General features: G+C 40.5%; 1 protein-coding gene and 1 pseudogene across 1 annotated transcript; both read left to right on the top strand.

Annotated features, from left to right (window-relative positions):
- Positions 1 to 6,198: 6,198 nt before the first annotated feature.
- Positions 6,199 to 7,179, top strand: LOC147422003 (uncharacterized). Its single transcript, XM_086502999.1, has one exon. It carries the CDS (start codon positions 6,247 to 6,249, stop codon positions 7,177 to 7,179), a length of 933 nt encoding a protein of 310 aa, XP_086359125.1. The 5' UTR covers positions 6,199 to 6,246.
- A 1,059-nt stretch (positions 7,180 to 8,238) lies between these two features.
- LOC147422002 (uncharacterized) lies at positions 8,239 to 9,264 on the top strand (annotated as a pseudogene).
- Positions 9,265 to 25,073: the final 15,809 nt, after the last annotated feature.

Genomic DNA, 25,073 nt, shown 5'->3' with positions numbered 1-25,073 from the left:
CAAAAGTCCTGAAAGGCCTTTGAAACATACTCTCCACCATTGTCAGTGCATAAGCATTTAAGCTTCTTGCCACTCTGATTCTCCACAAGTTTCACAAACGTTTTAAAAACAGTAAATGCTTCATCCTTGTGCTTGAGAAAGTAAACCCATACTTTCCTCGAGTAATCATCTATAAATGTCATAAAGTAAGAAGCTCCCCCTAGAGATAGGTTAGGCACAGGTCCACACAAATCACTATGAACAAGTGCCAACTGTGTATCTCTTCTATTGCTTCTATGCTTATGTGGCTGTTGTGTTTGCTTACCATACACACAATGTTCACAGAATTCAAAATCATTAAATGACAAGCCAGGCAAATAACCAGAACAAGACAAGATTTCCATTCCCTTCTTGGACATATGTCCTAACCGGCTATGCCACAAAGAAACGTTCGGCTGCTCGGTTACATTGATTACATTTTTAGAGACATTTGATACATAAATCATGTAAAGTCCTCCAGACTTTACTCCATGTGCTACTGCCATAGAACCCTTGGATATCTTCCACATGTTTTGTCCAAAAGTGGTGACGTAGCCAGCATCATCAAGTAAACCTGTGGTGATCAAGCTCTTTGTGATTGCGGGAACATGTCTCACATTCTTCAGCGTGAACGAAGAGCCATTATGAAACTTCAATTGAGAATCTCCAACACCTAAGATCTCACATGTATGTCCATTGCCTAGCCGAACATGATCTTTAGTGGTCACATAAGAGGTAAACCACTCCTTCTTTGGAGACACATGAAGTGATGCCCCTGAGTCTATAATCCAGTCACTCAGTGCATTTCCATCAGATGCTGTAAGAAGAGCTGAGTCCATTGTATTCTTCAAGAAGTAGATGTCTCCTGACACTAGACTGTCATCCTCTGCAACAGTGTTTGTCACATTTATTTCTTGAATCTTCACTGAGGACTTGTTCTTCTCACCATGGTCTTCTGCTTTCTCTTTGCCTTTTTCTGCTTTCCATTCTCTGCAATCTCTTTTCATGTGACCCTTCTTGCCACAATGGTAGCATTCTATGTCACTCTTGCCTTTAGCACTGCGGGACTTGCTACGAGACTGATCCCTCTTTCCACCTTTGTACTTTTCTTTGGTCCTTCCCCTGACAACTAAGGCTGTTCCTTTGCCTTTGTCCATTGTCTTTCTGTTGGTTTCTTCAGTAAGCAGACTGCCTTCTACATGTGCTATGGTCAAACCATCTGGAGGTGTAGAATTACTCAAAGCTGTGCGAAAAGTGTCCCAACTTTCCGGCAATGTGATCAATAGGAACATAGCTCTAACAGGTTCATCAAACTTGACACCTTGAGCTGACAATTTAGATGGTGTTGAATTCATTCAGATGATTGGACATAGGGGTCCCTTCTTTCATCTTCAAGTCAACAAGCTTCTTAAGCCAGTATACCTGTGAAGCTGCACTCTGCTTCTCATAAAGATCACTCAGCTTTGTCCATGCTTGATAAGCCGACATCTCTCCTGCTACATTGAAGTAAACGCTTTCTACCAAAGTTAGCATAATGGTAGAAAGTGCCAATTCATCCATTTCGCTCCATTCATCTTCGTCCATATCTTGTGGTTTTATCCCCTTGAGATTTATAGGTTTTATCTCCTTCTTTTGTACCAACATATGCCAAATCTTCTTCTTCCACAAAGGGAAATTGGTTCCATCCAGCTTCTTGATATTGTAAAGAACAGTGTCCTGTGATCCAGCCATAGCTACGCTTCACAGTAGTTACTTTCCTGGGAAAAATTCGACAGAGTTTCTCCTGTAAGCTGACCTCTGAACCAATATCAACCTGTCAAATGAACCAATAAAGCTTCAGATTTTGCAAAAATTTCGGCAGAGTCTCCTTTGTAAAATGGCTCTGGTGTACTAAAAAACAGACCAAAAAACAGCTCAAAAAACCACTGTCTCTCTAACACTGTAAGCTATGGGTAAACCTGTCCTGCACCTGTACTGTCTCTCACTGTCCTGTCACTGTCCTGTAAGCATAGACTGTGACAATGTGTAGACCCATCAATATACACCAAAATTGTAAACTTTTGACATTAATTTGGGAACCTGCATGGGCATATTAGGAGCATATGTATGTAAATCACTGCATCATAATGCTTGTTTAGTATGATTTTATGACTGTTGCATATAACTGCCATTGAAATTTGAATGATTGGTCATTGTTTGCGGGAAGCTTATAATTAAAGTGTCAAGCATAAGTGTGATATTGACAGAGAGGACTGTGTGCCACAAAGTTACTGAGTATGAAGTGTAGGAGAGAGAAAGAACGTGAAAGAAGCCAACTTTCTTTTGGGGCAGATAATGAGAGAGAGAGACGAGCTGTGAACAAGGGTTTTAGGTTTCCTTGCCGAGCGGGTTGAGAGTTAGAGGAAAGGTGAGCCCTGCTCTGCAGTAAGTCGAGGTGAGAAAAGAAAAGAGTTTTAACGTCCTAGGAAACTATCCCAAGAGACCTTAAAGATTTAGCGGATGAGAGTTGAACTAAAGATGAGAAGAAACCTGATAGAGGCCGAGTACAGGAGGCACGAGCCAGCCTAAGTCACGAGAGAGTTTGGGGACCGCCAGGAAGGGCTGAGTCGATGAGAGCCGAGTTGTGATTGCCGGACAAGATTTCGAGAATAACTTTTTGTGTGTAGTGGGAATAAGGACTTATGGGTACTCATTTACAATAAAGTTTTTTTTTATGATTATTGAGGAGGTCGAAAACTGTCACGTGAGAAAAAAACAGTTAAAGGTGGGGGCGCCAGGGAGAGAAACGGGGAGTCGCGAGAGCAAGAAGAGGTGAGAGAGATAGTTTCTTGCCAAGAACGAGGGAAACGGAAGGGGGCGCTCCAGATAGGAGAAGGACAGAGAGAGTATAGCGCTGGTTTTTCTTAGAGAGAGAAAGAAGGAGAGAGAGATTTCGGTTGCTTAACTGTGTGTGTACTGACCAGCTTGAGAAGGTCTCTCTGTGTGCGTGAGTGTGTGTCATCCTTGCTTGCATAATATAGCATACACAGTAAGCGAAAGTAGAGAGAAATGGGTAGCGCTGAAGAAAGACAGAGAGAGGGATTTTCTGTTTTGTGATTTCTTGCGTGTATATCTATTCATTTGATTCACTGTGTGTGTGTTGATTGTATGGAGAGCCGCCTGAAGCCAAATGCTGCCTGGTGAGTTCACGCGCCCGAGGAGGAGAGAGTGGAGGAGGCTTCCCTGTATACGGTAATTGTGTGTGTGTTCCATAATTAGTAAGAGAGAAAGAGAAGGCGCTACAAGCTAAGCCTAGTGCGGTTGAGAGCAAGAGGAGATTACCAATCAGAAACACCTGTGTGTTTTTAAGGAGAGAGAATGAATTTGGGGTAGCGCTGAAGAAAGACAGAGAGGGAGAATAGACTGCCAATATGTTGAAGTTAAGAAAGATAGAGAGAGATTGCGTTTTTTGACTTCCTGTGTGTATCGAATTGCTTGAGTCTGTGTGTGTGTTACTCTTTGCAAGCATAGCACTACAGTAAAAGGCATAAAGAAAGAGAAAATTAATCCTCTGTCTGAAAATCGAGAGCAGGATGGGTCCAGTAGTGGTTGTCTTTGTTGCGCCCTGAATGAAGGGAAGAAACTGAAGGGACTTGATGGGGTTCTAAAGTAGTCCGCCAGGAAAGTGGTGTGTATGAGAATGAGTGAGATAGAGAGAGAATAAATACCTTGCTAAGTGAGAGAAGAGAGAAAGAGAGTGAAATTTGGTAAACGAATCCAAAGTCTTGCCGCGGAGTGACTCACTTTCAAGTGAGAGGAGCCGCTGCTCGAATTCAGATGGAGACAGAAAGCAAAATACACGCAATCAAAAGTTAAAATTCACTGGTTAGTTTTTGTTGATTTCTAAACAAGTTCATAACATTAGAAAGAAGTATTGCTAGTTTCATTATTTGCATTGTTAGCTTCATAATTGAAAACAAATCTGATTGTTTGAAGACTTATCTGTATTAAAAGCATACTTGGAAATGAAATGCTGCACATTTTTGCAGGGTAAGTGGCATTTGGGAAGGGGAATTGAATTATTGACAGTTTTTGGCATTTCAATAGAAATTTACATCATTACAAGATTATTCTGGTGTTTTTTTAATGGAAAAATTTGCAAATCTATTCAATGATTCTAGTTGCAATGTTCATTAATTTGAAATCCAATGAGTGATTGCTTTGTTTTATGAGTCTAAAATGTATGAGTTCTGAAGTGTAGTTTTGAATTATAGCAGTCAAATAGATATTCTGGATAATTGCATGCTGATGAATTTTGACTAAAAATTCCATTAGAAATGTATATGGGAACTCAGATTTTAACCCTAAATAGCATGTTTGGAGAGCATACATGAGTAATCTTGCATATTAGAGAGTTGGACTACGAACTAGGAAGGCAGATATATTTGGACTACGAAGCATAGTAACGTAAGGAAAATACGAACGCATAATTAGGAAATTGCTAAAAGGAACTTGAAAGCCGCACAATTATGGAAAATTAGTGCAAGTCTAGGCTAGTTAGGGGACCGTTGGGTTACTTGAACGTTAATTAGAAGACTTGGAAGGCGACGTTCATTTGGTGCGTCCGCCGGGAGATGATCAGCTAGCTACTTTAGCTACGGGGTTTCCCGGTGCATATACTTTGCATGCCAATCGTTCCCTGGTTGACTTAGAGACCTAGAGTGAGATAAAAGGTTGTTTAGTCTAGGTTAGAGTGTGAGAGCACACGTAAACATTCCCGCGGGGTCCTTGGACTTAAAGAGCCGTGGTTGTTTCGTGAGGGCGACAATCAAATAAAAAATAGTACACAGGTGTCAGTGGACACTTAGAATTCTCCAATTAAAAGGGAGATTCAATCAAATTTCAATAAGTTGAGTTTTCATACTCAAAGTAATATGACTGTACTCAAGGGTTCTATGTCGTTAGAATGGGTCAGCAATTTGCCTGATCTCATTAAGTGGAAAATAATAGACAAGCTTTTAGGAGCCACGAGCGCGGTAGAGTACACTTATAAAGGCCTATATATAGGCTGGCTGTGTAGCGCATTAGGGGAAGAAGGAGAAGGTGTACACGAGTACACTGATCCGGAAAGGGCCCTAAACATAGATGCTCAGCAGTTAGAAACTTCGGAAATAATTGTTAAGACCCCTAGTGATCCTGTGCAAAAACCCTTAACGCACTTAGACACATACGCAGCAATTCAGCTGATTGCCCATTGGAGATTAGTGGACGTAATATACTATAAGACAGTAGCATTCGATTCAGGAGGGGGATACCATTGTGAAAGGTACTCGATTCCAAAAGAAAGGCCGCTAGCATTTAGCGATTTTAGGAAGTACTTAGCATTAGGGAGTGGGGTTCCTAGAGAGTTGGACCCTTACATGATTAAAGAGCATAGAGACATCCTTGAGCTAGAAGAGAAAGCAACGGCTGAGTGGATTTTGTAAAAGCAAGTAACTATAAAGTATGCTTGGAAAACTACGTCGTAACGTCGAGTGGCTCCAAGAGTATAAAAATTGGGATTTCAAACCCCAAAACATCGTGTCGACTAACTCTGTAGGGTCACAAAGTCAACTAAAAACGGAGAGAAGTAGGAGGACTCATTGTCAGTACTGTTGTCGTGTTCCACATCCACCTTGTGTGATTGGAAACACAAGATCAACAGTTGTAGTAAAGAAAAAAAAATCTAAGACAAATTATTGTTAAAATAGCACATAGGAGCCAAATAAAACCTCTTTTACGACCCTTAGTAAATCAATTACTAAAGTCACTTATAGAAACTCGAGAGGATATTATAAAGATTGAGCGTGAAATCCTAGCAGTGGTATACGCTGATTGAAGGATTAGTATCGAGAGGAGTCACACGATTGTGTGTATCGTATGAGTGGAGCAGATTCTAGCAGAGGAGGAGACCAAAATAGGGCTAGAGAAGCACGTAGAAAGAAGCGAGAGGAGTTAATAGCACAAGATCTTGCCAATCAACTTGAGCGCGTTAACGCGTTACTTTTAGAACAAGTACCAGGAGTATTGATTGAGGGATTAAGAGAAGGTAGATTAGTGGGTCAACCCACACGAGAGAGAGAAATAGTTGACCAACCATTTAATTTATACCAGTGCCGAGACTTGGGATTGAGAAATTTATTTGCTTTACCCAGACCACGAGTACTAAATTTTTGGGAGGACCCACTCTTTGAAAATCCGTTAGAACAAATGGCAGTGCCTGTAGCACGAGCTACGATACGATTGGCAGACTTTACACAGTTTGCAGGACTCTGGGATGAAGACCCGGATGCTCATCTTCAAAAATTTGAAGTAACATGTGTAGCAAACGAAATTGTGGATAATGATCAAAAATTACATATTTTTCCAGCTACATTTAAGGATGAAGCTGCTAGTTGGTATGGTAACGTACCAGCAGCAAATAGGGCTACTTACCCTGAGTTGACAACAACATTTTTAGCAAAGTTTCCCCGTCAGGGATTCCAAGATAGACTCGCTCAACAGTTAGACTATCTTCAGCAGGGGATCAACGAAAGCATTGATCATTACATCCAAAGGATAGAGACAATAGTAAGAAAGATGGGAAATACGGCACCCAATGAGGATACTCAAAAACGTAGACTTATAGATGGCTTGCGAGATCCGAACGCTCAACAATATGTGAGTTTAAGAAGACCGGCAGACTTAACAACTGCTAAACAAGAAGCTAGAAATTGGGAAGAGGTGCAATTAAGCCAACAGAGGAGAAGAGAATTGTTTAGTGGACCTAGTATGGTCACTTCTCCCACTATACCGATTCCAAGAACTCAAGAGCCATTATCTGGTTATGGAGGTACACCACCACAAGTAGTGGTAAATACAAATCAAACTCCTTATTATACTCCAAATCCATATATGATAGCTCCAGCATACATGCTGCAGACTGGTACACCACCACCACCAGCTCTCACAGAAGAGAGGGTAGTCCAATTAATGACAGTCACAGTTGGAAAATTAAAAGAAGAAATTTTGAGTGCTTTAAGGCCAAATGAAAGAAGTATATGCTATAGCTCAACAAGCAGCAGGCCCGTCTATGAGTGCACCTCCAATGAGATCCAATGTGTGGTGTGGGAAGTGCAACGGTTACGGCCATTTGGCAACTGAATATCCAACTGCATCAAGGGTAGTGCCGGACCAAGTACGTACACTATTTTGTACCTTTTGTCTAAAAAACAATCATGTGGAAGACAATTGCTTTGTAAAGCAAGCGTATGAGCGCCGACAAGTAAAGGCTATGCAAACTAATTATAACTTTATGGATAGGAGCAATATGACTTATGAGATAGGTCCACCACCTCAACCTTTTATGCAAAGGGGCCTGCCAGAAACATATCAGCAGCAATTACAACAAGAAAGGCAAGGGTTACCAACACAGGGGATACCACCTACGCCAAGGTTACAAGGACAAACGAGGAGAAATTCTCCGTATAAACCTCCATTTCGCCGGAATAATTTTTGATATACTAACCCAAATATGGGGCCAACTAGCCCTGTGGTATGCTATAATTGTCAACAAGAAGGGCATATAGCTCCCTATTGCCCTAATCCTTGAAAAAATCAAGATTATATACCATTATGTCCCATATGTAGCGAGGAGGGTCATTATGAAGATGTATGCCCAAAACGGGTAACTTCATTGAAAAAAAAGGGAAACAGAAGGTCGATGAGGGTACAGGTACTTCTGCCAATTTAGTAGAGGTTGAACAACTGCAAGATGCATTCCCTCGTAAACGAAAATCAAGGAGAGTGACTTTTGCTAAAGAACCTGTGATGGTTGGGGTAGTTACTCGATCTCAAAAGATGGACCATGATAAAGGGTTTATTGTTCCGAATGCGAATAAGAAAGTTGATAACTCTTCTATAAAAGAGTTTGTAGAATCTCCTGAAGAAGCATCGGAGGATCATTCTGCTGATGAATCACCGATTGTTTTTAAGCTACAAGAAAAGGAAGAAATTAAAAAAGGTATAGCACCTTTTCCAGAAAGATTACAAACATCTATAGTACACAGAAAGAGTGTACGAGATATCTTTAATTTATGGGAGTCTATGAAAGATTGTAAAATATCATTGGACTTGACCACTTTAGTAGAGATATCTCCTCTTTGTAAGAAGCAATTATATCATAAGCTCGTACATAGGAGAGGGAAGAGAAGAAGCTCTAAAATGACAGAGCCAATTAAAGAAAAAGGAGTTCAAGTAGTAGATATGTTTATGGATCTAGAAGCGCCTACTATTTCCTTGGAAATAGGAAGCCATAGTGTGACGGGAGTGCAATTAGATGGTGGAGCAGCAGTCAGTTTAATGACTGAGCAAACTATGGGGGAGTTGGGATTGAAACAAGTCGAACCTACGAACATTATTCTACGCTTGGCTGATCAACGACGTGTAAAACCCTTAGGTATTTTACAAGGGATCAAGACCATAGTGGCGGGACTAGAATTCCATGTGAGCTACTTGATAGTCCGACCACATTCGTATGGAGCCTCTTTCCCAATATTGTTAGGACGACCTTGGCTTGTTCAAGCCAAGTGTGTGCAAAGTTGGCATAAAGGAGTGATCACTATTGGTCCTCGCGACGATAGAGTAGAATTGCGAGTTGTCTCTAAAGAATTTTTGCGGGAGTATAAAAAATCGATTGTGTCAGAAACAGAAGACAACACAGATTATAGCGGCGATAAATCAGAGGAGGAAGAAGCAATTAAACAACGCTTCTCATTAGATACGGATAAATATTCTCGATTTTTGCACAATGGTTACCATATGCGGATAGAGGATGATTCCACTGGGACAATCTCCACATCAGAGAGTGTTGGTAATTATGCCCGTCACCTAGGAATGGGTGAATATGAAGTTCATTATTCTTCGGGTTATGATTCTGACAAGGACATTGCACAATGGATGTCCACCTCAGATGAGTGTTTGGCTAATTGTTTTAATATAACTCTGGAGGATGACTTAAAGAATACGGATAAGTCTGAAGGACAGTCTAGTGCATTAGCAGAAGTAAACGCTATCTGGGAACAATTATTAAAAGAGCGTGAGTTAGCAGATGAAGCTATGGCTCAAGTGCTACAAAAAATAGCCCGACTACAAAGAGAAAAAGGCCAAGCTATTTTAGAGGCTAAGCATAGCAAAGAATTATTGAAGCAATGGGAAAATTATTATGAACAGGAAGGTATGGAAGAATAGCCAGAGGAATATGGAATCACGGACGGCTCAGAATTCCACACTGAGAACTCTTCCATGTCTGAAGTAACACTAGATACCTATATGGTAAATATAGAGGGTTTGCCAACCAGGACTTATGAAATTGAGATTGTACCCTATTGTGGGACACAATCAGTAGCTATTATGAGTGATACAGAGACTAAAAAGGAACAGTCTGAATCTCTTATAAATAAACACAATTTACTTGAAAATGTTGTTTATAAGGAGGACAAACACCCTCTAATCAGGGCTATGCCACGAACACAATCTTCCTTTGTATTATCGAAAGATAATTCAACTGTTCAATGGGAAGTGTCAGAAGGAAAATTTTTGACATTGGGAAGCCAATTAAAAGGAAAAGTGTTGGAGAGTTTCAAAGAAGTACTTACAAAGTATCAACATGCTTTTGCATGGTCGTATGAAGACTTACGAGGAGTCAAGCCTAAACTATGTCAACACTATATCGATTTAGAACATGGGACTCGACCTATTTGTCAACGTCAGCGTCGCACCAATCCTGTTTATGCTGAATTGGTAAAGGCAGAAATAATGAAACTCTTGGAGGTGGGATTTATCTATGCGGTTGCTTACAGTGATTGGGTTTCCCCAATTGTGGTAGTACCCAAGAAAAATAAGAAAATCCGTATCTGCGTGGACTATAGAAAACTCAATGGGAAAACTAAGAAAGATCATTTCCCTTTGCCCTTTACCGATCAAGTTTTGGATCGTGTTGCCGGGTATGTCCTTTATTCCTTTATGGATGGGTTCAGTGGCTATAATCAGATTCAAATACATGAAGATGATCAGTCAAAAACTACTTTTACTACTGAATGGGGAACATTTGCTTATCGGGTTATGCCATTTGGGCTGTGTAATGCCCCGGCCACATTCCAACGTGTTATGATTGCAGCTTATCAAGATTTTCTACAAAAATGGATGGAGATTTTCTTAGATGAATTTTCAGTACAAGGAACTGAAGAGGACATGCCTGAGAAATTGGCCTTAGTGTTTGAACGTAGTATTGAAATGGGCATTTCTTTAAACCCTGAGAAGTGTGTCTTTGGGATAACCAAAGGGATACTATTGGGGCATGTTGTCTCGCGAGATGGCATTACGGTAGATGAGAGTAAGGTTAGTAAAATCAAAGATTTGCCAGTACCTCAGAACATTCGTCAACTACGAGGATTTCTAGGGCATGCAAATTACTATAGGAGGTTCATTTTGAACTTTGCTTCAATTGTAGGTCCTCTGACAAATTTACTAAAAAAGGATATGGGTTATGTGTGGACTGACAAATGTCAAGTTGCATTTGAGGATATTAAAGACCGGTTGATAAAAGCGCCAATTCTAGTAAGTCCTGATTGGACAAAAGAATTTCATATCCATGCTGATGCATCACATACAACAGTTGGGGCTGTATTATGTCAAGCTGATGACAAGAGGGTTGATCATCCAATCTACTATGCTAGTAGGGTCTTAAGCTACCCTGAGCATAATTACACTACAACCGAAAAAGAATGCATGTCTATGGTTTTCTCTGTCGATAAATTTCGACATTATCTATTGGGAAATCATTTTGTATTTTATGTGGATCATGCTGCATTGAAATACTTGTTAAATAAACCAGAGATTTCTGGGAGAGTGATCCGATGGATGTTACTTTTACAAGAATTTGACTTTGAGGTAGTTGTACGACTAGGCAAATCGCATGTGTTAGCTGACCATCTTTCTAGATTACTCACTGATGATACAGAGAGGGGAGTTGATGATAACTTACCCGATGCACGCTAACCTGTTTTTGGTCGAAAGTGAGCTACCGTGGTATGCCGATATAGCTAACTTCCTTAGCACGTCTGAATATCCTCATAAAGCGACTAAGCATGAAAAGAAGAAACTACTTCTTCAAGCCCGTCATTATTCATTAATGGGGGGTTTCTTATATCGCTATTTTCATCGTGAACAAATCTATAGACGATGCTTAAGAGAGGATGAGATTTATCAAATTTTTAAGGCATTACATGATGAGCCTTGTGGAGGCCATTTTGCAGGGGAATTGACTACAAGAAAAGTATTGATGGCAGGATATTGGTGGCCGACTGTTTATAAGGATTCCTTTGCACATTGTAAAAAGTGTGACAAATGTCAGCGAGTGGGTCGACCCACTGCTCAATATGCAATGCCGTTAACACCAATACTAGTGTTGAAACCATTTGAGAAGTGGGGAATAGATTTTGTAGGACCTATAGATCCTCCATCCCGATATCGTTCTAATCGATATATTTTGGTCTGTACAGACTATGTTACCAAGTGGGTTGAAGCTAAGCCTCTGAAAACTGATAGAGCCTTAGATGTGGCTAAGTTCCTCTATGAGGATATCATTACAAGATTTGGCTGTCCATTGGAGCTGGTTAGCGATAGAGGATCTCATTTCCTCAACAACACTATTAGGGAATTGACCGAGCTCTATAAAATTAAACATCGAAAGTCTACACCTTATTATCCACGTGCGAATGGGCAAGTGGAAGTTACCAACAGAATTCTGGGTAACATTTTAACAAAAACGGTAGCCGATAACTGCCGTGATTGGGATGAACGATTACCAGAGGCATTATGGGCTTATCGCACCACTTTTAAGGTAACCACACAAAATACACCCTTCACTTTAGTTTATGGTGTTGAAGCCATATTCCCAATCGAAAAGGAGATTCCAACCTTAAGGGTTGCCTTATCTACTAGACTTGGTGAAGAGGAGTCTTTAAAAGATAGGCTATTTACCTTGACTAAACTCGACGAGATGCGCTTGCTAGCCTTACAAAGTCTTGAGGCTATGCAAAAGCGACGTAAAGCTTGGCATGATCGCCATATTAAAATTCGGAAATTTAAAAAAGATGATAAGGTGTTAATTTATGATAGCCGTTACTATAAATTTCCTGGGAAACTGCAGATACAATGGCTAGGCCCTTTTAGCATACTTCGGACCTTCACTAATGGGTCCTTGTTAGTTCAGGACATTGACAAAGTATTCGATCCTTTTAAAGTCAATGGTCTGAGAGTGAAACATTATTTCACGTAGTTTTCTATTTATTTTTTTAAAAAAAATGACGTAAGGGTAAAACCATAAAAAAAAGGGGGGGTTGTAGTTGTAGTAGCAATTTGTTTATTTAATACTTGTTTTGTAATGCGTGTTAACAAGGGTTATTCTATGGCAGGAATTCTCGCCTCGTTCACCACCACACCCATTCCAGTCCATCTACTTGGTGAGTCATGGAAACATCTCTAGACTATTTGTTTGCTGTGTTTAGACCTTTCGTCCGTGGGTTAGGCATAGAGACTATTGTGTGCATGATTGAAGATTTATATGAAGTAGAATGGCTATTAAGATGGTGGGCCATGGGTTTTGATTTAGAGGTGCATGATTGGGACTATTTACGGTTTTTGATTACGCTCTTCGGGTATTTTTGTGAAAATGACCCTGTAGCATTCATGGAGATGTTTCCCGTCTTAGATGAGGACATCATGGCTGACCCCCTCGAAGATTTGGAGTTTATTACTCTTGATGATGAGGATGAGGGGGTACCCTTGGGTTTACCTAGGGGATTATATCATGTGTTGTTGCCTAGGCAGCATGCGGCAATCCAATATGGCCAGGCTTTACCCTATGGAGGGAGTCTTCAGCGTGCAGCACCTTTTGGCTTAGCCAATGCACCTGCACTATTTCGTAATATGTAGAAAGAGGTTAAATATATATATATATATATATATATATAATAATAATAAAAAATAATAAAAACAAAAACAAACAAACAAAAACAAAAACAAAATTACAAAAACATAAAAAAAAATTATTAATTAAAAAGTTTCACAAAGTCCAAAAAGAATCATTTCTTTTATGCTTGATTTTCTGTTATTATTCAAACAAAACACTAAAAACAAAAAACAACAACAAAAACAAAACAACTAAAACAAAAACCCATCAAAATTAGGAGTAGGATATCTACATTCCTTTAGGGGGAGTGTAGTCTAATCTTTTTGCAGAACCGAGCAAGTTTGCGAAGAAGTACCTGTTACAAATTGAAGCTGACTGTCAGAGCTATTTCTGGGGAAGTAGCTCTAAAGTGGAGCATTTTCAAGCAGATTAACCAGGTGGTTTACTTCTACTAATACTGTTCAGTTATTTAATTTTGATTATTTGTGTGCTTGCTGTAATAGATGTGTCAGTGACAAGTTAGTACAACACTATTCATAGTTATATTAGACTTGTTAGCCTAGGGGGTTTATATGTTCTTTTTAACTTTCCTTTATCTAGACTTAGCAATCACTGATCGGTGACCAAGCTGTTAGTGGCTGAGAAAGGTAGTAAAGGTGATTATTTAATAGAATCACTTTAGCTAAACTAGTTTTGGGCAATATATTTATGCTCTTAATGGTGATCTAACGATCCCTTAGAAGTGATGTAGGTCTCTGTGGTTAGGAGTATAGACCTTTAAACTCTAGATTATGGTCGGTATGCTAGTTAATTTACACTAGTGATGAGCCAAGGGAAGAATAAAACAAAACTTATATGTTATATGTTGTGTGACCGTCGCCGTACAAGTTTGGTAGGTGGGTGGATCCACTTTGTCTCTAGTGACAGAGCCACGAGCCGTAGCCAGGTTTTGTACGGGGTGGAAGTGTAAGTGCTAATAATTCTTGCTCGACGCAGCAGTGAGAGTGGAATGTGTGCGGGAAAAAAAAAAAAAAACAATCAAGTCTGATGTAGCTTACTAAAAATCAAAATAAAAACAAAAACAAGAAAAAGAATGCATTTTAAAAAAAAAAAAACTTGGGAATTCAAAAGAAGGGAAATGAAATAAAGGCGATGATTTCCACTTAGATGTGAATACTGTATAGTTTCTATAATATAGGGCTTAATTGGTTTACCTCTATAGAGCTCTAGCGCCATGGAGGGGCGTCGTTCTTGCTATTAAACAGTAATAAATTTATGGTCTTGCCTAGGGCGGTTTATAGTTATTCCATTAACTAGTCACCATATTATTAATTTTAGTTGCTATTGGTGAGGTTTAGGTTTGTGATTTTTAAATCTTTGTAAATGCTAGTTAGTAAGGGTATATACGTTTTCTGGGCCCAACATGTTTATATAACTATGTCTAGTGTTTATTAATTTGTCACTGAGTTGTCACTAATTGACTAATTAATGGTTTTATTGATTGAAACAAATCTCGTTCTTGTTTTACCATAAGTAAAAAATGGACAGACTACTGGTGTTAGTGTCATGTGTTTCAGATTTTATGCTCACGAGGACGTTCGCAGTTAAGGAGAGGAGCCAGTTATTTTTCAAAGTGTGGCTGCCAAGCTGGAAATGTTGCAGCAAGTCAAGAAGTTTTTGGCAATGTCCAAGTTATTTACTTTTTCGTCGAGGACGACTTCAAATTTTAGTGTGGGGGGAATGTAGACCCATCAATCTACACCAAAATTGTAAACTTTTGACATTAATTTGGGAACCTGCATGGGCATATTAGGAGCATATGTATGTAAATCACTGCATCATAATGCTTGTTTAGTATGATTTTATGACTGTTGCATATAACTACCATTGAAATTTGAATGATTGGTCATTGTTTGCGGGAAGCTTATAATTAAAGTGTCAAGCATAAGTATGATATTGACAGAGAGGACTGTGTGCCGCAAGGTTACTGAGTATGAAGTGTAGGAGAGAGAAAGAACGTGAAAGAAGCCAACTTTCTTTTGGGGCAGATAATGAGAGAGAGAGACGAGCTGTGAACAAGGGTTTTAGGTTTCCTTGCCGAGCGGGTTGAGAGTTAGAGGAAAGGTGAGTTCTGCTCTGCAGTAAGTCGAGGTGAGAAAAGAAAAGAGTTTTAACGTGCGGGTTGAGAGTTAGAGGAAAGGTGAGCCCTGCTCTGCAGTAAGTCGAGGTGAGAAAAGAAAAGAGTTTTAACGTCCTAGGAAACTATCCCAAGAGACCTTAAAGATTTAGCGGATGAGAGTTGAACTAAAGATGAGAAGAAACCTGAAAGAGGCCGAGTACAGGAGGCACGAGCCAGCCTAAGTCACGAGAGAGTTTGGGGACCGCCAGGAAGGGCTGAGTCGATGAGAGCCGAGTTGTGATTGCCGGACAAGATTTCGAGAATAACTTTTTGTGTGTAGTGGGAATAAGGACTTATGGGTACTCATTTACAATAAAGTTTTTTTTAATGATTATTGAGGAGGTCGAAAACTGTCACGCGAGAAAAAAACAGTTGAAGGTGGGGGCGCCAGGGAGAGAAACGGGGAGTCGCGAGAGCAAGAAGAGGTGAGAGAGATAGTTTCTTGCCAAGAACGAGGGAAACGGAAGGGGGCGCTCCAGATAGGAGAAGGAGAGAGAGAGTATAGCACTGGTTTTTCTTAGAGAGAGAAATAAGGAGAGAGAGATTTCGGTTGCTTATCTGTGTGTGTACTGACCAGCTTGAGAAGGTCTCTCTGTGTGCGTGAGTGTGTGTGATCCTTGCTTGCATAGTATAGCATACACAGTAAGCGAAAGTAGAGAGAAATGGGTAGCGCTGAATAAAGACAGAGAGAGGGATTTTCTGTTTTGTGATTTCTTGCGTGTATATCTATTCATTTGATTCACTGTGTGTGTGTTGATTGTATGGAGAGCCGCATGAAGCCAAATGCTGCCTGGTGAGTTCACGCGCCCGAGGAGGAGAGAGTGGAGGAGGCTTCCTTGTATACAGTAACTGTGTGTGTGTTCCATAATTAGTAAGAGAGAAAGAGAAGGCGCTACAGGCTAAGCCTAGTGCGGTTGAGAGCAAGAGGAGATTACCAATCAGAAACACCTGTGTGTTTTTAAGGAGAGAGAATGAATTTGGGGTAGCGCTGAAGAAAGACAGAGAGGGAGAATAGACTGCCAATATGTTGAAGTTAAGAAAGATAGAGAGAGATTGCGTTTTTTGACTTCCTGTGTGTATCGAATTGCTTGAGTCTGTGTGTGTGTTACTCTTTGCAAGCATAGCGCTACAGTAAAAGGCATAAAGAAAGAGAAATTTAATCCTCTGTCTGAAAATCGAGAGCAGGATGGGTCCAGTAGTGGTTGTCTTTGTTGCGCCCTGAATGAAGGGAAGAAACTGAAGGGACTTGATGGGGTTCTAAAGTAGTCCGCCAGGAAAGTGGTGTGTATGAGAATGAGTGAGATAGAGAGAGAATAAATACCTTGCTAAGTGAGAGAAGAGAGAAAGAGAGTGAAATTTGGTAAACGAATCCAAAGTCTTGCCGCGGAGTGACTCACTTTCAAGTGAGAGGAGCCGCTGCTCGAATTCAGATGGAGACAGAAAGCAAAATACACGCAATCAAAAGTTAAAATTCACTGGTTAGTTTTTGTTGATTTCTAAACAAGTTCATAACATTAGAAAGAAGTATTGCTAGTTTCATTATTTGCATTGTTAGCTTCATAATTGAAAACAAATCTGATTGTTTGAAGACTTATCTGTATTAAAAGCATACTTGGAAATGAAATGCTGCACATTTTTGCATGGTAAGTGGCATTTGGGAAGGGGAATTGCATTATTGACAGTTTTTGGCATTTCAATAGAAATTTACATCATTACAAGATTATTCTGGTGTTTTTTTAATGGAAAAATTTGCAAATCTATTCAATGATTCTAGTTGCAATGTTCATTAATTTGAAATCCAATGAGTGATTGCTTTGTTTTATGAGTCTAAAATGTATGAGTTCTGAAGTGTAGTTTTGAATTATAGCAGTCAAATAGATATTCTGGATAATTGCATGCTGATGAATTTTGACTAAAAATTCCATTAGAAATGTATATGGGAACTCAAATTTGAACCCTAAATAGCATGTTTGGAGAGCATACATGAGTAATCTTGCATATTAGAGAGTTGGACTACGAACTGGGAAGGCAGATATATTTGGACTACGAAGCATAGTAACGTAAGGAAAATACGAACGCATAATTAGGAAATTGCTAAAAGGAACTTGAAAGCCGCACAATTATGGCAAATTAGTGCAAGTCTAGGCTAGTTACAATGCCTCAACGGCAGTAAAGCAAAGATACAATCCCAACTGTCTAACTCACAATCAATACATCCTAGCTGCATATCTAAGGGTGTTCGAGGGATCGCTCCAAGACCTGTATCACTGAAAGGATCTCAACATTGGAGAATCCCCCAGCTCAATAAAACCTCACTTGACCCTTAACAAAGGCTATAGTAAATGTGACAGTACATAGACTTCCCACAAAGTCATACATCCACAAATTTCCCACTGTATGCTGTAACCGCTACAGCGGTTGTTTACTGCGTGACTCACAGCCAGCAAACCCTCAACAGACATACATCATCTCTGACAATACATCCAATGTGGAAGTACCTGCAATGTTAGGATGAAATATGGAATATCAAGCAGCAAACACAAGCTACCTGATGAACTGGTGGATGTCGCCTATAGTCTGTGTGTAGGTGCGCCCGTGTTGTATGTGACACGCCTCCAAGAACTGTAAGCCGTCCTTCGTTGTGTAGATAGCCACAAATCAGCACTCTGGAAGTGCAGATATCCTCAGCACTTGCGGTCGTAGGCCGAAACCCCAAAATTGCAGAGTCGGATCTGCACTCGCCGAGACCACGTAGTCGAAAATGGCATGCGCAGATCTTTGTCGAAGCCGAACGGTGGCCGAGATGACCTCAGGCCGTGTCTTCGCCTGTCGAACCTCACTCCAATCTGAGCAGGTGACTCTGGCTACCTGCAAATGCTGCCCCGAGCCTCGATCTTAGCTCTGATACCAGTTGAAGGAGTACGAGCGGAAGTGCAATGCGGGAGAGAGTGCGAGAAGAAGAGCACGATGATATGGTGAAATCGCTCTACTGTAATGTGTAGAGCATAGTGAGTTCTTATTAGGTTTTTACAAAAGAATATGTGTACATACCTGGCGGCCCGCCCACTTACCTGGGCGATCACATTGGGCTTTATACCCCAACAGTCGCTCCAATCTTTTCCGAGGTTGGAGACCTTACAGTCTACATACTTATGATTGGAGGTTGGTATGAACCTAGCCATGAGGGCATACAAGTTACAATCGATAGCTCTAATTTTTCTAGTATACATAGCTATGAGTTTGCAACTAGAATAAAATTCACTCTCAAACAAGCAACTCTCTCTGAATTTCAAGATCATGGGCCATGGAGGGGTGACACGATTAGTCAATTTCTTATTTTTGGTGTTTTACATTTAAATTGGACATTATTTTTTTATTGTGAAAAGAAACTTCTTTAACAATTTTAATAAGGAGCCAGGCTTCCAGTTCATACCAAAGTACTATCCATTGAAATAAGATCAAGGATCATGGCACACAGATTTGACAAACTGGCAATAAAAGTATACAAGCTCACACTTATGTTGGGCAACAACAAACTATGATGTACCCATGCCATTACAAGTTGTGCAAGGCATGTATGCTAATTGGCTCAAAATGTTGAGACCATCAATGATGCCAAGGGCTTATCACACTATTTTTTTGATATGCATGTGTCAAGGGTAAGACTGGGTAGGCCAAGTGCTAGGACAAACATGCGATCAAGAGGTTATATATTTGGATGGATAAAATCCTATATATAGGGAGCTTGGGTGGAGAGTTACATGGTCCAATCCTCTCTGGTCTTAGATTGGTACCACAACAATTTGCAGCCTTGGATAGGGGAATGGGTTGTGGAGCTCAAGCCTCCTTATATGGGATTGCATGCTCATGCAACCTATGGGGGACAAGAGGTCAAGGACGACCATGTGAAAAGGATCTTGGCAAGTGAAGAAAATATTGATCGTGTGTGGGGCCGTTAATCATGAGGATAGACCTTCGTCGACTTGCACCAATTTGAGTAAGGTAAAGCACAGGAGGTTCGCCCTTGAGGAGAGGAGAAACTTTTAGTTCTATTTGATAGGCCATCTTGGTCTATTGCTGATAGGGGGAAGCATTCTCTTCATGAGCTTGAGGCCGCCATTGATTCTTCTCTACATAGGGTGCTCGTTTTTCACTTGGTCACCCACCTTGGGTGAAGATTGAAGCCAATTAACCAAGGAAGGGTGCCACGACAGCCTCCCATCCTATCTTCTTCTATTTTTTGTAGGCAAGCAAAGTCTGGCAAGGAAGGAAAAAGAAACCAGGGCCAAGGGCAAACTCAAATTTAAGAAAGGTCTCTGAAATTATACCCACCTTCATCCAATTGCAGCATTGCACTTTTGATATTTCTCAGAGCATGTTCATGAAATCCGATCAACACGGCAAGTTGATACAAGTGATATTAGGCCATGAATTTGAGGATGTAAAGTCAAGGCCGATTGCATTCCATGGTTTGATTGGATATTCTTGGCATCTCAACAAGGACATTGACAAAGAAGTCAAGCATGATTATTTAGTCAAGGCTAGACATTACATCATCCTTGAGCAGGGATTTAAGCATAGCTAGTATCACAATGAGCCAATTGCAACATTGTACTTTGGACATTTCTTGGAGCATGTTTATGGAATCTCATTGACAGGGCAAGTTGATACAAGTAATATATGATAGAATGACCATGAAATTGAGGATACAAAGGCAAGGCCGATTGTGTTCCATGGTTAGATTGGCTATTCTCCTCATCTCAACAAGGAAATTGACCAAGAAAACAAGCATGATTATTTAGACAAGGCTAGATATGTCCTCGTCCTCGAGTAGGGATTCAAGCATGGCTAAGATCACAACTTGCCTAGACAATCGTCAAAGGCAAGGCCATAGATTTTGCCTTGGCAATTAAAAAACCTCAATAAGAGGTCTTGTGAGACTCAGTAAGCGAGTTGAATTTAAAGTTTTCCATTATGAACTCACTAAATCTTGCAAATCTTTTTGCAATACAATCACAACAGCAAAAGTTGCTTATGTCCAATGAAGCATGACCTCAAATCATCTTGAGATATTTTCTCTTAGCATTGCAAAATTAGAGGTACACTTTATTAGTGTAATTATAACAATTAATTGAAAAATCTTTTATGCTTTTGCTATGGACGTACAACATGACAAGGTTGATTATCTAGGGATCATTGACACGATCAAGCACGTGTGGCAGGCTTGCATATAGTATGGATGTCATAACTTTTCCCTTGAAAGGTTATCCATGCAAGTCATGTGACTATGTTTGAATTGAGGAGCAAGGCTCCAAAAAGGATAACCAATCCAAGGATTTTAATACCAAGGCAAGGTTGCCTAGAAATTAAAGCGAGGCTATTATGGTTGATGACCTGTAAGACAAAGGTAATCAGCAAGCACGATCATTAATTCCAATTTTAAGAAGCTGGCAGGCATCTTTCTCCTCTAGTTTAGAGTTTTGGGACATGGCTACTAAGCCAGTTTGCTAGATTCGATGCAGTAAAAAATGATCATGCTCAACTATTGTTGGCATGACAAATCCAATGGGATTCCAGGGATAAATACCAACAATATTGGGCAAATCAAGTACACTTTTTTGAAAAATTATTGTAGATGTTTTTAAGCTTTTAATCTGGTATATGCTACTTAACACGGTCAAAATCAATCATGCATCATGGTACGCGGTTCCATAAATTTGGTTGGTTGTAGATAATGTTGGTACCTATCTCTTTGATATGTCCTCCTTGTGCTATCAAGCAGAGGGGCAACCCAAGGATTCAAAAATCAATGCTTCCAGGAGTATGGCTTTGTATCTATGTCTATGCCTTGGATGCATAATTGTTGGTATACATGCAATGCCCACCTCTCTCAGTTTCCCATCACAATATATGTTTCACGGTTTGTAAGGCCCTCATATGAGGAGACGTCAATGTTGCACATATATTTGGTGGATTACAGCTTTGCACGCTGATGAGGTTTCTATTTATGACTGTGGATAGTGCGGAGCCAATTCAGGGCCAACTTTGGGGTGGAAGCCCCCGAGACTTTTTATTCGCGAAAATATTCCTTTCGTCGAAATATCTTGATCGGACGATGGACGAAAGACAATAAAAAAACGGTCGTCGCGTGGCCGGTGGTCGGATGTCCGTGGTCTGGCCTAATTTCCTTGGTCAGTGACCGAGGTCTAGGCAGACTTGTCTACCCAAAAGTGGCTATACATGAATGCATGGGAGAGTCCTACTTGGACTTAGTTACACAAGGGTTACCACACACATGGACGCATGGCCGAGTTCTACTCGGATTTGGCTATCTAAGGGCGGCTACACATGGGATTTTAAAGGCTCCCTTACATCTTTATAATGAAGCCTTCTCATGAGTAATTTAAGTTGAATGGTGTGCACACTTGATGCACACACGCACATCCTTGTTGAAGGATTGTTAGTCCCTTGTATTCCTACTTTCTCTAGTTGTCTAAATCGCCATCTAAGCTCTACCTTGAGAGCGCATGGGTGGATGACACCATCATTTTGTAATAGTGTTCTAATCTAAAGTTTTTGATTTTCCACTAACATGCTTTGCCACTAACCTACTTTGCATCTTTTCTCTCTCTCCTCTCCTTGCTACTAGATCCTTATTGTATTCCACATTTTTTACATTAATCAGTCCAAAGTAATCACGGCTTGCTATAGTGCAGGTAAAATAAGTACAAGACATACATTGAAAGCACAATCAAGCCAAATGATGCTCCGACTTTTGGTGCTAGGAGCAATGGTTACAAAAATAGGTAGGCACCTTAACTTTAAGTTTTTGAACTTATTTGCAGTAAAGGCAAGATTTTTATGGGGTGAAATCAGAGAAGAACACATGGTGGCAAGTGACCTGGGCACTCCACATGAGCACCATGACAATTTTAGGTGGTATTTCAACCATGTAAGTATTCAAGAGGCAATATATCGATAATGCAGTGGGGAACTCCTCAATGCCCTCGACAGAGGCGACTTTGAAATGGAGTGGCACCTTGGCGGCGGTGACTTGAAGAACCTAAAATGCATGTTGGGAACTAAGGTCCATGCAAATACTTTATTTCCATGCAAAGATGCCTAGGGATGCATTGGGGAAGGGCATAGGGGTCAAAAGATCAAAAGTCAGCAAGCAAGCAGGGGCTAAGAGACCGAACAATAATCAAAAAACAAGTGGGGGGCACATGTGGTTCAATGGAATTATGACTTGCAACCAAAGCAAGCCACAATGCAGAGGAGGATCCAGATTGGCACCCCATTCTTTCAATTCCCCTTAATCGAGTGCATGTGTGTTCCTTGAGTTTGAGACTTAGAATTTTGGACAATTTGCTAACAATACACATAAATTATGCATGGAAAATGGATCCAGAGTCACAAGAAGAGGAGTGCATTCACACGCTTGAAACGACTTTGTCATTGGTGGGGCCTCACTCAAGTGTAGTAACCCTCTCAAAGGACCACAAAGACCTAGTAGCTACACAAGATAACCCTAATAAGATATGTATGGGTGTGCCAAAGGCTATACACTTGATTTCAAACTATGGTGAGTCTCGAATCAATACTCCCTTTCAGATATGGAAGCAGGTGTGTGACATAACAACCTACCTTGGCAATGAGACAACACTAGGCTGAAGAGAGCAAGTGTGTGGGAAGCGTGCAATGAGATGATGAGGCTTCTTGAGTGGTTGCACCTTAGTGAGGAGGAGATGCAATCATTCAAGGTGTCTATTAATAAATTCATAGAGCTAATGGTCGATGCATGGGGAAAAACCCATATCACACATTACATGCATATCTTGTTTTCCAACGATCCATACTTTCTTGAGCAGTATGGATTCCTTGCTCTCTAGAGAAATCAAGGGATGGAAAGGTCATACTATCAGGAAAAGGTTTCCTATTTTAAGAGCACTCAGCATGGTGGTGATAAGATCCACAGCAACACATTTCACGAGATTTTCAATTGGTTCTATCGTTCACTAACCGGTAGGAAGAAACAAAGGTCATGGGGGCTCTTGTCTCTTAGGTGCCATATTGTGAAAGTGGTGAGTTTCCAACAAACACAAGGATATCATGGGTCAAATGCACGTGAGAGAGCATCAGCATAGAGGATAAATTGATGAAGAGTAGGGTGCATGTGGCTTTTCACAAAGTAACAATTCTAAATTCCACTTTTTGGAGCATATTAATGATAAATTGTAATTTTTTTAAAAGTTGGTCCCTATAAATATCAAACTGAGTTTTTAAAGTTTTCTATAAGTTTATGAGCTATCTCTCTCTCTCTCTCTCTCTCTCTCTCTCTCTCTCTCTCTCTCTCTCTCTCTCTCTCTCTCTCTCTCTCTCTCTCTCTCTCTCTCACGTCTCCTCCTTGCTACTCTTACCTCCCGTCGATAGAAACTTCAAACCAACACTATAGGAAACCAACAACAAGGAAACAAACAATCAAGAAACCAAGAAAAGATCATGGTAGTACGCAAGTTGTTTGTGATGCACATTGAATCCGCAAGGTGCTCATAAGAAATGTTTTTACGCCTGTGGGATTTGTTTTATGTAGCAAGTAGAAAATACAACTCATGTGGTTCCCATCCCAAGACCCATGGGCCATATGAACCCCGTCGTCGTGCACATGGTGGAATATTGAGATGTTTTGTTGCCCTGTGTGCCACGGAGCAGCTTTTGGCAGTTTGATCGGGCTTGGGATGGGCAAGAAAACATCATGTTACTACACAAAATTGTTGTGGTGCACATTAAATCGGCAAGGTTCTCAGAATAAATGTTCCACACTCGTGGGATCCGTGTCAACTAGCTAGTAGAAAATACATCTCATGTGGTGCCCATCTTGAGCCCCACGGGCCATATGAACCCCGTTGTTGCCGCCAGGCACATGGGGGAATATCAAGACGTACTGTGGAATCGTGTGCAATGGATAAACTTTTGGCAGCTTGACAAAGTTGCTCCGTGGCACACGGTACCACAAAACGGCTTGATATTTTGCCATGTGCATGGCAACTGGCTTCACATGGTCTGTGGGGCTTGGGATGGGCAAGAAAATATCATGTAAGTACGAAAATTTCTCGTGACGCACATGGATCAGGATAAAACTTCACTCAAGATGATAACTTTATTAATTTTAAAGATACCTCAAGATGTGCAATGCACGTGGCTAAGATAGACTTTTTACAAGCTCATTGAAAGCATCTTGACCTAGGCTCCTTAAAGTTGGTTTTTCACCAATGCGTGATACAATATATTCCTTGCTCAAGGCAAATGCCGTACTATCGTAAAAGTCTTCTTGCCTCTTTCTTACCAAGACTATGTGTTGTTGCCTCTCTGTTTACAAGAATACATTTATTAGTAGTTGGGGCTATAGGAAACTTGGTCAAAAGAGAGCTTAGCACTCAACACTTTTACATCTCTACTAATGAATAATCTATATACTTGTTGTGGATGACCCAGATCATCTTTTCATTGAAGCTTGGGAGATAATTCCACAAGGCGATTTATTCGAGTCACCCTTTGTGCGAGATCCACCATTCTGTTGGGAAACCGATGAATGCAAGGAAACAACATCGGACTATGATTTTATTCGAGTCACCCTTTGTGCGAGATCCACCATTCTGTTGGGAAACCGATGAATGCAAGGAAACAACATTGGACTATGATTTTAAGAAACAACAATGAGAAGTGAGAAGAGTGAAGTACTTATTAGTGTTGCATCATCTTGCTCACAAAGGTTCTTGCTGGTTATGGCGATTGTGTAGCATGTTAGTGTGCTTCGAGCACATGAGACATTTATGGGGAGAGAAGCTACTCTTGGGAACAATCTTGTAGAAATCTTTCTCCTCATCAATAGCTTGTGAGCGGCCT

Source organism: Adiantum capillus-veneris, chromosome 27, assembly GCF_014529385.1.
Source record: "Adiantum capillus-veneris isolate H3 chromosome 27, ASM1452938v2, whole genome shotgun sequence".
NCBI classification, from domain to species: domain Eukaryota; kingdom Viridiplantae; phylum Streptophyta; class Polypodiopsida; order Polypodiales; family Pteridaceae; genus Adiantum; species Adiantum capillus-veneris.
The sequence above is the reverse complement of the archived record's forward strand: the minus strand, read 5'-3'. Positions and strand labels throughout refer to the sequence as shown.

Bases quoted from the DNA above. Each gene is read 5' to 3' on its own strand.
- LOC147422003 (XM_086502999.1), top strand. From the start codon at position 6,247: ATGGCAGTGCCTGTAGCACGAGCTACGATACGATTGGCAGACTTTACA.